Source organism: Cetorhinus maximus, chromosome 2 (assembly GCF_964194155.1).
Source record: "Cetorhinus maximus chromosome 2, sCetMax3.hap1.1, whole genome shotgun sequence".
NCBI lineage: Eukaryota > Metazoa > Chordata > Chondrichthyes > Lamniformes > Cetorhinidae > Cetorhinus > Cetorhinus maximus.
Window position 1 is genome coordinate 28,617,309 of NC_135880.1, and position 16,329 is coordinate 28,633,637.

Sequence of the window (16,329 nt, forward strand, 5' to 3'; positions counted from 1 at the left end):
TCTTTCATGTGGAATTATAAATTCTTTATGAAGGGCTAAATAAATGACATAGCAGGGAGTCCCACTACATACTTTATCCTTGTCACCATCAGAGGAAATAAGCTTTAAAAAGCCATTTGTGTCAGTGCAGGTTGTTTCTTGTTAGGCCCTTTCTTTACAACCACGCCTCCAAACTGTGATTTTATCCATTATTGATGTTAAATTAATGGACCTCTAATTGTCTGTGTCAGTGTGTGCATGTAAAATTTAGCTAATTTTTCCCCTTCCGTTCCTGACCCATGAAGGCTGAGGTTGATTACGGTACTGCTGGTCTAGCAGGAATTATCTAACTCGTCATTGATCAGGGGTAAATCTGAGCCCTTTTTTGATCTGTGCAGCTCAATACTGACATTAATGACCCTCAATCTGTATTATTAGTTGATGCTCTCTGTCACTTGTATTAAATACCACCCAAGGACTTTACAGGAACCAGTCCAAAGTTACTCCCAGCTTCTGACGAGCTCACTTCTCTCCATTTTGCTGAGTTGTAAGTCAAAAGTCATTTCCCTCAGACATCTGAGAATCCCCGAACTGACTTTCAGCAGCAGAGCCCATTCCGATGATTCCTTCTCCTTGCCTCACCAGGGACAACCTTCCAATCTCCATAAATCTCTTTAACCAGAGGATAGGCTTTCACCAACAATCTGCCTGGTAGCTAGCAGAGAACCATCTATTCCCTGCTGCTCACAGGCTGCTGCTTTCCTCTCTCTCTCTCTCTCTCTCTTTCCTTCCCTCTCCCCCCCCCCCCCCCCCTCTCTCTCTCTCTCTCTCTCTCTCTCTCTCTCTCTCTCTCTCTCTCTCTTTCCCTCTCTCTGTGTTCAGGGGTCTTTTAGTCAGACTGTCTAAGTGGCTGTAAGTCTTCCATGTCAAAGCCAACTGCTCTGCCCTTTTCTTCATTCATTCATAGGATGTGGGCATCGCTGGCTAGGCCAGCATTTATTGCCCATCCATAATTGCCCACGAGACGGCAGTGGTGAGCTGCCTTCTTGAACTGCTGCAGTCCATGTGGTGTAGGTACACCCACAGTGCTGTTGGGGAGGGAGTTCCAGAATTTTGACCCAGTGACAGCGAAGGAACAGTGATATATTTCCAAGTCAGGATGGTGAGTGGCTTGGAGGGGAACTTCCAGGTGGTGGTGTTCCCAAGTGTCTGCTGCCCTTGTCCTTCTAGATGGTACCAGTCATAGTTGTGGAAGGTACTGTCTAAGGAGCCTTAGTGAGTTCCTGCAGTGCATCCAGTAGATGGTACACACTGCTGCCACTGTGGATTGGTGGTGGAGGGAGTGAATGTTTGTGGATGGGGTGCCAATCAAGCAGGCTGCTTTGTCCTAAAGCTTCTTAAGTATTGTTGGAGCTGCACTGATCCATCAAGTGGTGAGGATTTCATCACACTCCTGACTTGTGACTTGTAGATGGTGGACGGGCTTTGGGGAGTCAGGAGGTGAGTTACTCGCCGCAGGATTCCTAGCCTTTGGCCTGCTCTTGTAGCCACAGTATTTATATGGCTAGTCCAGTTCTGTTTCTGGTCAATGGTAACCCCGAGGATGTTGATAGTGGGGGATTCAGCGATGGTAATGCCATTGAAGGTCAAGTAGCAATGGTTGGATTCTCTCTTGTTGGAGATGGTCATTGCCTGACAATTATGTGGGGCGAATGTTACATGCCACTTATCAGCCCAAGGCTGGATATAGTCCAGGTCTTGCTGCATTTGGACATGGACTGCTTCAGTATCTAAGGAGTGATGAATGGTTCTGATCATTGTGCAATCATCAGCGAACATCCCCACTTCTGACCTTAAGATGGAAGGAAAGTCATTGATAAAGCAACTGAAGATGGTTGGACCTAGGACACTGCCCTGAGGAACTCAGGTGTTAAACCTGGTAAGTGGATTTCAATAGCACTTAACCTGGGCCACATTTCCCCACAGTAACCAGCTCACGTTGACGTATCGCCAGGCAGAACAAGCAGGTGGTCACATGCTCCTTTTCTTTAGCTTGAATTAAAAGAGACAATTTAAAATATAGCCATCTTATAAAACCACAAATTCTTAATACCGTCTCCTTGTGTATTTGCCTAAGGATTTTCAGAAAAAGCAAAATGTGGAATGATGGCAGGTGTGTTGTTATTTTGCAGGATTATAAAACGAGTTTGCTTCATCATCAGTTTATACTCACTGTTAACTCTAACCCTAACCCACCATTCTAGACAGCCCATTATCGGTTACTCCTGACTTAAGCTGCTTCCATTTGCCAAGACTGGGCTGAGCCAGAGTGACAGAGGGAGGGGACATACCTGCATTGAATGTCAAGCCTGCTTTTCCTATGTACAGAAATCTCTGTTGCATCTGGGAGCCATGAGATGAAACGTGTCATTTTATACAAGGTGACTAGTTAGGCCACCATCTTTGCCGATTTATAATTGTAAGTGAGAGTGATGTCTTACTGCAGTGACATTATATGTGCTATTTCACAGTTGTCTAGAAATTGTGGATCATGTTGTGACCCTTGTGTCATGCAACTAAACTTAGTTCTTGTTGTATAAAAGGATAACTTGCATTTTAATACTTTCAGGAATTATAAGACTAGACATTGGGGAGCACTTGTACTCTCAGTAGCTCCCAAAGTAATTTTACAAACTTCTAAACTACCACAAATATGTTTTCTTGGACAGCAATGTACAGCCAACATTTACTACTATCAGCAACTTTTAGGCCTGAATTTTTTCCGCGTCGGGCAGGCTCGGTGGGCATGGGTGGGGGTGGTCGCGGAGCCGACTGCCGCCCACGATCGGCTCCGCACCGCCATTTTATGCGGGCGGGCCAATTAAGGCAGACCCAGCATAACATGCGAACGGTAGCGCTGAGCTCTACCTGTGCGGGCAGTGGGAGGAGGGAGAGTTGGGTCCAGCGCTCTTTTGTGAATGTGCGCGAAAAAGCGCTTCAATCTCCCTGAGGCAGCTCCGTGCCTCAGGGAGATTGAATCGCTTTTGAAAAAAAAATGAATGTAATAAAAAATTTAGTGAAACATGTCGCCTCGTGTGACTGTGTCACATGAGATGGAACATGTTTTTATTTTTCAAAAAAACTTTTTATTTAATTCGTAAAAGCTTTAGGAAACCTCATCCCGCTCGTGGATGAGGTTTCCTAAAAAACGTAAAGGCCTCTCAGCCTTTTCGCCTGCTCACCAACCGTAAGGTTGGATGGGCAGCGTAAACTTGAAATTAATTATTTTGTTAATGGCCTTAATAGGCCTATCAATTATCGGCGGGTGTGCAGCCGACTCCGACGTGCGCCTGCTGAACGAAACATCGCGAGACATTGCGATGACGTCGGGACGCACGCCCAGCATCATTGCACGCCATTTTACGTGCTGGCGTGTCGGGCCTGCCCCCGCACGCCGACTGTAAAATCCTGGCCCTAGTGTTTTTTCATTTACACTGTGGATCTAGTAGAACAAGAATTTACAGACATTGTGAAAATTGTTAGGACATATTATTTATTATGGCCTTACAGAACTAACACACCTGATGGCTCATGATCACTGTAGGAGACCATTTCTCCCAAATATTGCTGTAGAAGATGCCAGCTTTGGTATGAAAGCAGTGTTGCCACCTGCCTAGTTTTACAGTGGATAGTCTGCTTTTTGGTGAAGGTGAGGAGCATATTTGAAGTTTGGGGACGGATCCAGAAAGTTCTGTTTTTTTTGCAAACTAGAGCTCCATCTTTTCCCCTTTCTCTCTTATTAATGTTGAGACATTCGTTATGAAGGTATTCATCGGGAGCAGCAAAGCAAACGGTGGCATGGAAGCCTGCTTCCAGCTGTAGTGCTCACCTTGTTCTCTCAGCTGCAGTGTTTTGGATTTGGAAGAAGACAGCAGCTGCAGGAAAGCGCAGAAAGGCACAGAATGGCATCGTCAGATTTAAATAACCAATCTCTGGCACAGCCAGTTGGGGAATTTGCACCACGTTACAGGATTGCACCATTAATCTGCTGTGTTACTGTTAACGGATTAGCAGAGAATTAGGTTAAACAGTGATTATGATTAAACAGGCTGCTGTTAAATGCAGATAGTAGTGGGACAGACTGATTAAAAGCTCTGTACGACAGACCTTTGATGATGAGAGCATCATCACATTATTTAAATCCATTCAGCACTTGAATAGTGCTCCCTCATGAGGCAGGCTCTTTGACCCCTGGATGGGATACAAGAATCTGACTGGTGAGTCCTTTCTCACCTCAGTCTTCAATCTCTTTCTGCCACCTCCCTCTATTAGTGCTGCCACGGTCAGTATTCCTCTCTCATTCTTTATAAGCTCCAAATACACAATCCAGTTCACTCTTTCTCCTCCCTACATTTCTACTGTGTCCAACAAATCAAAATCGACTATTTCAACTCAGTCTGCTCCAGAACCTCAAAACAGTCCAACACCTTATCTCCCTCAACCTCGCTTCTCCAATCATAAACGTTCTAAAATCCAAGCATGGCGCCACCTGATCACTACTTCCTGATCTACTTAATCTCTTTCATTATTTTTAACTTTGATATCATCTTAGAAAATAGGCTTTGACTATGCGCCTCTGTTTCTCAATGCACTTGCTGTGGTGACTTTTGCTTAAAGGCTGGTTCAGTGGATTAGCTGTTTACTGAATGTTGATGCACTGTATTGCAAATGACTTGACTTTAACTTTAACCTTGCAGCCAAGGTATTTGATGTGGGCTGCCATATAAGCAAACTAAGCTTGCTTTTCTTTTGTGTTTGTTCCAGGTTTACCAAACCCCTGACGTTTGCAGATTGTGTGGGCGATGAGCTCCCTTTAGGTTGGGAGGATGCCTATGATCCTCAAATTGGCATCTTCTACATTGACCACATCAACAGTAAGTGCTTTCCACAAAGCTGAACTTGTGATTTCCATGGCCCTCTCTCAGCAAGGCCATGAACTGTTCGATCCTCTAAGGGATGATATTGAACATTTTTATCCTTGATGAAAATCACTGTGCAATAGCTTAATGTAAGAAAAATATAAAACCACTGGAGATACGTTGTAGTATGAGTGCTGATAAAGGATCTACACCTGAAACATAACCCATCTTTTCTCTCTCCAAATGCTGTACTTCTAAACCCTTTTGATTTTTATTTCCGGTCTATGGTGCTTGCAACTTTTAGAAATCTGTTCAACTAAACAGGGTACTTTCAATATCCTCATTGGCTGCTGGAACTCTCATCCATGTCTTCATCACCTCCAGGCTTCACTTAGCCAATTCCTCTCATTGTCGATCTTATGAACCCCATTTTCTCCAAACTCCAACTCGTGCAAAGTTCTGCTACCTGCTTTTGTCCTGTCCTAAGTCCTGCTCACCTATCACCCATATCCTTATCAACCCGAACTGGTTCCTTAATTTTCTGCATATTGGTTTCAGAATCCCCTGTAGCCATTTACAGATACCTCCCTGGCCTCTCCTTATTCTGCCTCTTCCATTCCTGTGTTTGAGCTGCTCTTCCAGTTGTTAATCCAATCTTCCAGATTGTGCATCTCCCTTCCTCTGCTGCAATTCTGGCTATTACTCTGTAGACCTTTCTATCTTGATTCATATCATTACTTTCAAAAGCCTTCTCATAACTCATTGGACACAGCTTGGTTACATTCCTAACTGGTCCCCTCCTTCCTCCATACTCTCCATGTTGTGAAGCGCCTTGTGATGTGCCACATTAGCATGAAAAAAGTGTAAGTAGTTACCTTGTTCCCTTGTTAGAGTTATTACTGATACACCAGAGGGGTGAACATGTGATCTGCACCTAGACTTCCTGTTCACACTGTCCCCCCCCACCCCCATTGCAACTCATGCAGCTGCCTGCTCCAAGAGAAGCCAGAAAGAGTTTATGGAAGTATAAAAGCTGAAAGGGATTTTTATTTACATTGACTAAATAAACAAAAAAATGTAAACTTGCTCTTAAAATTATTCCACAATGTTGCAAGGTGCTCAAGCAGTCTTACTATGCCAGTGCTAAATCGATTACAACATACTGTCGTACCAGCGGAAAGAAGTCACAATCCTAATCGACCTATCAAAGAAAGGATTACCAGTAAAGGTGAGCTACTTCTCCAGGATGGGTAAAATGTAGAGCTGGAGCTAAACCTGGTCTGTTCTGGCATAGTAAGACTGCTTGAGCACCTTGCAACATTGTGGAATAATTTTAAAAGCAAGTTTATACTTTTTTGTTTATTTAGTTAACGTAAATAAAATCGCTTTCAGCTTTTATATTTCCATCATACTCTTTGCCACCTTTTTCATAGTTCATAGATTGCCATTCTGTCACAGTGAGGGGATAAGTTTAAATGTTAGTATAATCAGCAAGTAATCACACTCATTGTCAGCATAAGCTTGTAAAATTATCTGCGGAATATGCATGTGGTACTTTTAAATTACTACGGAAATTTTGTTCATTTGGATCAGGAGCTTCCAGTGTCCAAACAATGGACTACAGATGTGAATCTTTCAACTTAGTAGCATAGTGTGGTGGAGCATCAATGCTGGCCTTTACAGTCCACCTGATTAACTCTGCAAACAGCTTAGGCTGTAACCTTTACATTGAAAATGGATGCACTCTTCCAGCGACTCAGATGTCACTAGCATCGGAGATGTACAGGTACAGACCAAGAGGACCCCACTTTCAATCCTGAGTCTGTGCTGATTAAATAATCCATTAGTCAGTGTTCTGATAGGAATGCTACAATTGTTATCAGTCTGCCCTCCCCGCCCCTGCACCCCCCCCGCCTTCCCTCCAACCAGCAGAAACCTCCACTGCAGATCACTCTCCGAGGATCTCTATGAGAAGTGTATGTGTGCTGATGTTGGGTAAGGATAGGGTTAGGCTTGGTTGACATGAGTCCCCATGTCCAACACCAGCCTCCATCGCCGAGCCTGCCGAGAAGCTGTCAAGGTTCATGTATGAATAGTAACCCCTCAGGTGAGATACAAGAGAGCATCCATTACCAGTGAAAACATATTCAGCAAGGTGTCAATGTGCTCAGGCGAGAAGGATAGAAAACTATGGATAAAAATTTAATTAAGAATAACTATTTCCACTAGTGTGAATAGAAAAATATATATTTAACAATGTAAACCATGTATGATTGTATACCTCAGGACCAGATTGGAATAGGAAACACTTTAAAATTAATACTCAGGATAAGGTAACAGTGGCTGAATCCTCAAGCATTCAACTGAAAATCTACAAAGGCCTTGTGGCTAATTAAAAAGCCTTTCTTACATGTGCTTAATCTTCTTCACTGTACTAGCTCATTCTCACACTCTCTTTCTTTGTCTTAACTTCCATTGTTCTTGGGGTTTTGCTTTCTCACTGTGCTGTGTTTATGTTCTTTCCCATCTCTTCTCTTCTGTCTTCCCTTCAGTTGCATACATTAGGCGTGACCCTGATCACTAAGTGTCTTTAAACCTGGCTGCCAGCTGGGATCTCCTCTTGAAAGTGGAAGCTTCCTCAAGGTCCCAATGCCTCACTCAACAGTGCATTCCTTGTGGAAACATTTGGCCAGTTGCGAATGGGAAAAATATGCATGGCAGTAATTTTCAAAATGCTGTGGTAATTTACTATGTGCCAGTGCTTGTGAGGTACACTAGGTGCTGTAGGCTCTGGGAGGCGGTCTCATTTGTCACTGAAAGGTCCATAGTAGAAAAGAATTATAAAACTACGCTTTAAAAGGGGGGCCTATTTTGTGCTACACTGAACTGAAATCATCAACACTGAGCTCTGTTAAATGTTGTCGTTTCCATGGGTTGAGTTTCTTAAGGTGCAGTTTTCATCTGCCATTTTTTTCTGTTAGATTAACAGACTTAATCCCACACATGACACCACAAGTGATTGACAACCAGGTTTTCCAGGCTCTATAAATTATAGTTGTTGCCAACCAGTTTTTTTTAGAGAATGTTTGAAAATGATACTCGTCTAAAGTGGATAAGAAGCATTGTTTTGTTTCTCATAAGATCAAGGTGTATTTTAAAGTAGATGTGCTCATTTTAAAAGTTGATTATTCAACTTAGCCGCAGAGCTGTTCTGTTCTCATTATGACCTGATCAATTTGAATGTACTTCTGTAGCTGCTGACCAGTTTGAACTTTTGTTTAATTGAAAGTGGAGTAGCACTCTCGGTATGCTGCCAGGGTTGCTATTATCAACGTGGGTGGGCTGAGGAGACCGTGTCTGTATGTTTCTGTTCACCTGCGGTCTGACTTGAGTTTCACAGGCAGCTTATAGACAGAGGCACTTACACTGGCTTCACAATGATAGGCACAAGAGGCTCAAGGTCACACTTTTAACCGTTCCATTATAAGTCTTACATTTTTTTTGTACAATGGCTTTTGTTTTCCTCTTTAAACCTTTTGGGGTGAACTCTGTATCTAAGCTGGAGAATGGAACAGATTTTCCAATTTTGTCATCAAGCACTCGCAGGTCAAGCTTTACTACAACTAGATGAAAAGTAAAACTAGCTGTAGTCTACCTCAACATCCATTAGCCTCAATATCAGCCTATCTTATTATTGCCAATTGAGGACTACATAGGGGAAGTTTTGTGCAGCGGGCTCACACCTAATAGATGCTGCATTGAGAACATTTGAGACTATTTTAACTGTGACAACTGCAGCCAACAAAGAAATCATTTTCAATTTGGCCATCTAGGCTAGATTTAAGCACAAGTCTCACTTGTGAAAGAGCCATGTGCAAGCTATCCCAACATTTTTTTTTATTCATTCATGGGATGTGGGCTTCGCTGGCTGGGCCAGCAATTATTGCCCATCCCTAATTGCCCTTGATAAGGTGGTGGTGAGCTGCCTACAACTAAGTGGTTTTCTAGGCCATGTCAGAGGACATTTTAAGAGTCAACCACATTGCTATGGGTCTGGAGTCACGTGTCGGCCAGACCAGGTAAGGACGACAGATTTCCTTCCCTGAAGGATAGTAGTGAACCAGATGGGTTTTTATAACAATCGACAATGGTTTCATGGTCATCATTAGACTTTTAATTCCAGACTTTTATTGAATTCAAATTCCACCATCTACTGTGGCAGGATTCAAACCCGGGTCCCCAGTGCATTACCCTTGGTCTCTGGATTACTAGTTCAGCGACATTATACATATGTTAGATATATGCGATGTGTAACATATTTATTATATATGTTAATATTTACATCAGGAAGGGAGTGAAGAACCAGAAGACAGCAGGTTACTGAAGCTGCTCACCCTGTTGGGCTCTACCTTAGAATGGTAGTCATTTTCACTCTGTTGTAGTCAGTACCATTGGGTTAAATGTACCAATTTCTAGTTTTTTTCAATTCATTTACAGAGCATAGGCATTAATGGCATTTATTTTCCATCCCTACCTGAACTGCTGCAGCCTGTGTGGATTACCTCTCCCCATAGCAGTTTGATACAACTGCATGCTGCGCCATTTCAGAGGGCAGCTAAAAGTCAACCACAATGCTGTGGATTGGATGTCACTTATAGGCTAGACTTGGTAAGGATAGCAGATTTCCTTCCCTAAAGGATATTAGTAGAATGTTTGAACTTTTATGATAATCCGTTAGTTTCATGGTCACCATTACCAAAGCTAGCTTTTTGTTCCAGATCGATTTAATTAACTACTGTGATGGGATTTGAACTCATGTCTCAGAATCACAGAAATATTACAGCACAGAAGGAGGCCATTCGGCCCATCGTGCCTGCACCAGCTCTCCAAATGAGCAGTTCACTTAATGCCATTCTCCTACCTTCCCCTCGTAACCCTGCACATTCTCCCTTTTGAATGCCTTGATTGAACCTGCCTTCACCACTCTCTCAGGCAGTGCATTCCAGACCTTAACAACCCACTGTGTGAAAAATTTATTCCTCGTGTCGCTATTGCTTCTTTTACCAATTACTTTAAATCTGTGCACTCTTGTTCTCGATCCTTTCACGAGTGGGAACAGTTTCTCCCTATCTACTCTGTCCAGACTCCTCATGATTTTGAATACCTCTATCAAATCTCCTCTCAGCCTTCTTTTCTCCAAGGAAAACAGTCCTAACTGCTCCAATCTATCTTCATAATGGAAGTCCCTCAGCCTGAAACCATTCTCGTGAATCTTTTCTGCACTCTGTCCAGGTTACTGGACTAGCCTTTATGTTACCATAATCCTAGTTGTGCAGGTGTGTGTTTCATAATATGAGGGAGAGTTAACCACAATGATTAGTAGTGCTTCAAATGTACTTGTGTGGCATACCAGCCAAACAATTGTGTAATAGAGTTATTACTAGGTTTATTTAGTGTATTGATGCCAATAGATCAGAATCAGACTTAAGACTATTTGCTTTAATGTCATCACATACACTTCGGTAATACTTTTAATTCACTGCCTCAATTTTCTTCCACAATTAGCACAATCCAACTTCAGAAGGACCAAACCTATAATCGTGCTATTTAACATGCCCAAAGTATGACTATAAAATTTCACGTAAGCATCATTTAGGTGTGCTTCAAATCTAGATGACAACTCACGAGGAAGATTCAAGAAATTCTCCCAAAATACAATATAAACAATCTACTTAAAGGTATTTTTGTCCAGTGTGTTTGCTTGGGAAACCACAGTGTGCTAAGTCACCAAGATGTGCTGTTAGTTTGTACAAATACTTCATTGTCAAGAGTTATTGGAGACATCATCTCTGTTCGAGGTGTTTTTTCTCAGAGTGCTGGCCTCCCTGTTTTGACAGGCTGAAAGGTTCGCTAGGTGGAGTCTGAAGCATTGTTACCTAGAATTCTGCTTGATTGAATCACTAAGAATTGAGCTGCCTTTGAGAAGGTTCAAAGGCAGGTCAAGTGTAACATACCAGATGCCAACACAATAAAGGATGTTTTAATCCACCTGAAAGGAATGCGGATCATAGTACAATTTATTGAACCTTTCGATGTTTTCCAGAAGTTTTGCAGCCTTGGAGTTTTTTCCTTTTGTTTAATTTTTCAGTAATTTTCCCCCACATTATTCATTCCATCTGTGTCATCGTCGCCCACCCCTCCCCCGACTGCCAGCTTCATTGGTTCTGAAGTGTATTAACTATGCAATCCTGACATTGATTTGATCAATGATCTTCTAGTGCAAAGTTCAATCCTCTAGTATTGGAGATACTAGGCTGCTTTCAGCTCATAGGCATTAAACTTCTGGGGCTCCTGTAAAGGTGTCGGTGAGTAAAAACACCATCTAATGGGGTTTTGAACCACAATGATTAAGATGGTCCCAGTTTCTACTCCTACTCTATGCTGTCCAAGTTATCTGAACTCAATTGCCTTCAGTGTCCCTGTTCCAAAAGCGGGGAGAAGAATTGACTGTGCATCCTGATCCTGAGTTTTATTTATGTGTGTGGATGCCCTGTGAATACAGGATTGGGCTGAGCTGTATTAACCTCCATCATTGAATAACTTGTGAAACAGTATCAAATAAGGAATGGTTGCCTTTTTTTCATTCATTTCTGGGATGTGGGCATCACTTGCTAGGCCAGCATTTATTGCTCATCCCTAATTGCCCTTGAGAGGGTGGCGGTGAGCTGCCTTCTTGAACCACAGCAGTCCCTGTGGTGTGGGTACACCCACAGTGCAGTTAGGGAGAGAATTCCAGGATTTTGACCCAGCGACAGCGAAGGAGCGGCGATATATTTCCAAGTCAGGATGGTGAGTGGCTTGGAGCGGGACTTCCAGGTGGCGGTGTTCCCATGTGTCTGCTGCCCTTGTCCTTCTAGATGGTAACAGTCGTGGGTTTGGAAGGTGCTTGGTGAGTTTTTGCAGCGCAGTAGACACTGCTGCCACTGTGCATCGGTGGTGGAGGGAACGTATATTTGTGGAAGGGGTGCCAATCAAGTGGGCTGTATTGCCCTGCATGGTGTCAAGCTTCTTGAATGTGTTGCATTCATCCATCAAGTTGGGAGTATTTCATCACACTCCTGACTTGTGCCTTGTAGATGGTGAACAGGCTTTGGGGAGTCAGGAAGTGAGTTACTTGCTGCAGGATTCCTAGCCTCTGGCCTGCTCTTGTAGCCGCAGTTTTTATATGGCTAACCCACTTCAGTTTCTGATCAATGGTAACCCCCAGGATGTCGATATTGGGGGATTCAGCGATAGTAATGCCATTGAAGGTCAAGGAGCATTGGTTAGATTCTCTCTTGTTGGAGATGGTCATTGCCTGGCATTTGTGTGGCATGAATGCCACTTATCAGCCCAAGCCTGGATATTGTCCACGTCTTGCTGCATTTTGACATGGACTCCTTCAGTATCTGAGGAGTAGCAAATGGTGCTGAACATTGTACAATCATCAGCGAACATCCCCACTTCTGATCTTATGATGGAAGGAATGTCTTTGATCAAGCAGCTGAAGATGGTTGGGCCTAGGACACTATCCCATGGAAGTCCTGCAGTGATGTTCTGGAACTGAGATGATTGACCTCCAACCACTGCAATCATCTTCCTTTGTGCTAGGTAGGACTCTAACCAGCGGAGAGTTTTCCCCCTGATTCCTAATGGCTCCAGTTTTGCTAGGGCTCCTTGATGCCACACTCGGTCAAATGCTGTTTTGATGTCAAGGCCAGTCACTCTCACCTCATCTCTGGAGTTCAGCTCTTTTGTCCATGTTTGAACCAAGGCTGTAATGAGGTCAGGAGCTGAGTGGCCCTGGCGGAACCCAAACTGGACATCAGTGAGCAGGTTATTGCTAAGCAAGTGCCGCTTCATAGCACTGTTGAAGACCCCTTCCATCACTTTACTGATGATCGAAAGTAGACTGATGAGGCGGTAATTGGCAGTGTTGGATTTGTCCTGCTTTTTGTGTACAGGACATACCTGGGCAATTTTCCACATTGATGGGTAGATGCCAGTGTTGTAGCTGTACTGGAATAGCTTGGCTAGGGGCAGGGCAAGTTCTGGAGCACAAGCACAAGTCTTCAGTACTATTGCCAGAATATTTTCAGGGCCCATAGCCTTTGCAGTACCTAGTGATTTCAGCCATTTTTTGATAACACGTGGAGTGAATTGAATTGGCTAAAATCTGTAATGCTGGGGATCTCCGGAGGTGGCCAAGATAGATCAGCTGCTGGGCACTTTTGGCAGAAGATTGTTGCAAATGCTTTTGCACTGATGTGCTGCGCTCCCCCATCATTGAGGATGGGGATATTTGTGGAGCCTCCTCCTCCAGTGAGTGGTTTAATTGTCCACCACCATTCCTGACTGGATGTGGTAGCACTGCAGAGCTTAGAACTGATCTGCTGATTGTGGGATTGCTTATCCCTGTCTATCACTTGCTGCTTATGCTGTTTGGCACACAAGCATCCCTGTGTTATAGCTTCACCGGGTTGACACCTCATTTTTAGGTATGCCTGCTGCTCCTGGCATGCCCTCCTGCACTCTTAATTGAACCAGTGTTGATCCCCTGGCTTGATGGTAATGGTAGAGTGGGGGATATGCCAGGTCATGAGGTTACAGATTGTGGTTGAGTACAATTCTGCTGCTGCTGATGGCCCACAGCACCTCTTGGATGCCCAGTCTTGAGTTGCTAGAGCTGTTCGAAATCTATTCTGTTTAGCATGGTGGTAGTGCCACACAACATGCAGGAGGATATCCTCAATGTTACTTGGTCTCCAATAGGACTATGCGGTGGTCACTCCTACCGATACTGTCATGGACAGATGCATCTGTGGCCGGCAGGTTGGTAAGGATGAGGTCAAGTACATTTTTCTCGTTGATTCTCTCACCACCTGCCGCAGACCCAGCCTCTGACCCAGACAACAAATACTGGCATTGCCAGTGATGCCCACATCCCATCAAAGAATAAGAAAAAATTAACTGACATTGTAGCTGGATGAGAAGATTCTGTGTCACTATTTTGAAGAAGAGCAGTGAAGTTCTTCAAGTGGCCAGGGCAACATTTATCCCTCAAACATCATCTAACTACAGCTGATCTAAAGAACCCTGCTTGATTCCTTAATTTATTTTTGTTTTAGAAATATTTCCTCTGTTGCCAAATGGGATGGAGTCAGTGTAAGTTTTCAAAACTTTTACACTGTTCAACTTACATTTCAAAGCTTCATTCTGTTTAATTGGAAGAAATTTCCACTGATCCAGGACTGGATGTTGGAAAAGCAGGTTGACAACACCGAGGGTAGGGAGATGTTGGGAGAGGTGGTGCTGAGGTAAAGATAGATGGTGTCTGCGTAGATGTCTAACCTGACATCAGTCCTTTGTTGAGGGACAGCATGTATGTGATAAGTAGCAGGGGGGCCAATCTTGAGGTAAATCTTGAGGAACTCCAGACGTAATGATGTGAGTGTGGGAAGAGAAGCCATTGCAGGAGATTCTCCAGCTATGACTTGATAGATGAAATTAGTACTAGGTGAGGGTAGTTCCATTCAGCTGGACATTGGAGGTTTAGGAGGAGTATGGTGTGGTCAGCCAAAGGCTTCAGATAGGTCAAGAAGGATGAGTTGGGACAATGCACCGTGGTCATAGTCACAGAGGATGGCCGGGATTTTCTGGCCTCATTGTAGTGGGACCTGCCACGGGAGATTCGGCGGCCCAGCCAAAGGCCCATTGACTTTCAGCGGGATCGGACACTCCCGGTGGCTGGCGGGGCTGGAAAATCCGGCCCGATGTCTTTTGTGACTGATTCTGGCATTATCCAACTTACCATGAGCAATTCTATAAGAGATCTGTTGGCATATGTGTTAAAGTTTTGAGATACGTCCAGTAAACGTCACACATCAGATTAAAACAATATTAAGGAAATGCAAGGGAATTAAAATAGCTGTTATCCAATAAAACGATTAGCCTCTAGTTCACCACAGAAACACTTATCTTCTAATTGACATCAGGCTGCACCCATTAATAGGAAATTTGACCTTGTAACCTTGAAAGGAAATGCAACATGGCACCAGAAAAATGAATTGTGTGCTACATAAGCTCCATCGCTTATACAGGAAACATGCAATGACTGGCACCACCAGGAAAACTGCCAGAAAGCTCAAAGAAAATCTTTCTTCAGTATTTAACTAGACCTTTTAAGTTAAGACTTTTGTCCTAAAATGAACCCCCTTTACAGTGACTTGGATATATATATATATATATATATATAAAAACATTTTCCCAACGTTATTTTGTTACCATCAGAGACTTTGTAGGTCATAGCCTACGTTACCAGCACTGTAGCCAAGAGTTGTCACTATGGAATGAGCTTTGTGCTTGAGAACAGGCCTCACCACAAACAAAACAGCACTTGAAAACTAAGATCATTGAGAGTGAAGTTATTTGTATCCGTTCTTGCAACTCATCCAAAATGCCTGTGGCAGGGCTGGTTAGTCATCATAACTCCCTGAATATGTATCACTTAAATATATATCATTGCAATTTGATTTGATCTCGGAGTGTTTCTAAGGGACACCTTAAATCCAAGCATGACTCAAGCTCCCCCAGTTCGAAAAGCATCCAAATGCACTAGGATGGAGTCAGCACCAGGTAAACTACAGGGCAATTCAAAGAATCTTGTAAACCAAATGGTTAGATCTGATGTCGAAATGTTGGGCCCATAAGCCTGGAATTTTGCCCACGAGTCTGGATGCGCAGTGTCGGGAGAATTCCTGGCTCTGCAAGCCTGACTTTTAATGATGGGGTGGGGGAGGGGGGTGGGGGGGGTGGTGGGGGGGGGGGGGGGCGGTGGGGGGGCTATAATAGGAGTCAAGCCAAGTGAGCCTGGAAGTAGTGAAGGCTTGGAGATGGGCTCCGTGCGGATTGGGCGCACACAAAAAGTGGGCCTTCAGAAAGGCCTGTTAGGGAGGTTGATGGTCCATGGTTAACTTCCTGTGCCTCGGAGACAGGTGAGTGTGAGCATTGTAAATGTTGTCCAACAGTTATCTGACCCTGGAATGGATGGCCCATGATGGGCTTTCCTTATGGGAGAATTGTCATTGTTGCTGCCTATTCAAAGCGTACTCTACTGAAGCACTGAGTGGATTCTCAAGACAAAGCCATGGAGATGGCATCATCTTGCCACCACGACCTTTTACAGATATTCTACAGTGATGTAGTTAGCTGCCAAGACTCAGTGGATGAAGGATGAACAGTGCCATGCTCATCATCCCATCTACTTGCCCTCTTGCCACCCAGCTATCAGGATGCACCCACACTGTTGACCCTTGACCAGGTTCTTCACCGCACACTGTCACAGCATAACAGTGTGACTAAGAGGGCTTATGCTATCATACCCTAATAGGGC

General features: G+C 43.8%; 1 protein-coding gene across 4 annotated transcripts in view; it reads left to right on the forward strand.

Moving 5' to 3' along the window:
- Window positions 1-16,329, forward strand: part of LOC144692796 (protein WWC2-like) — a 263,584-nt gene that overhangs the window by 115,766 nt on the left and 131,489 nt on the right. For all 4 annotated transcript variants that reach the window (XM_078561877.1, XM_078561881.1, XM_078561889.1 and 1 more), the window contains exon 2: window positions 4,804-4,913. In XM_078561877.1, coding sequence (XP_078418003.1) covers window positions 4,804-4,913 — 110 coding nt within the window. The remainder of the gene's footprint in view (window positions 1-4,803; window positions 4,914-16,329) is intronic.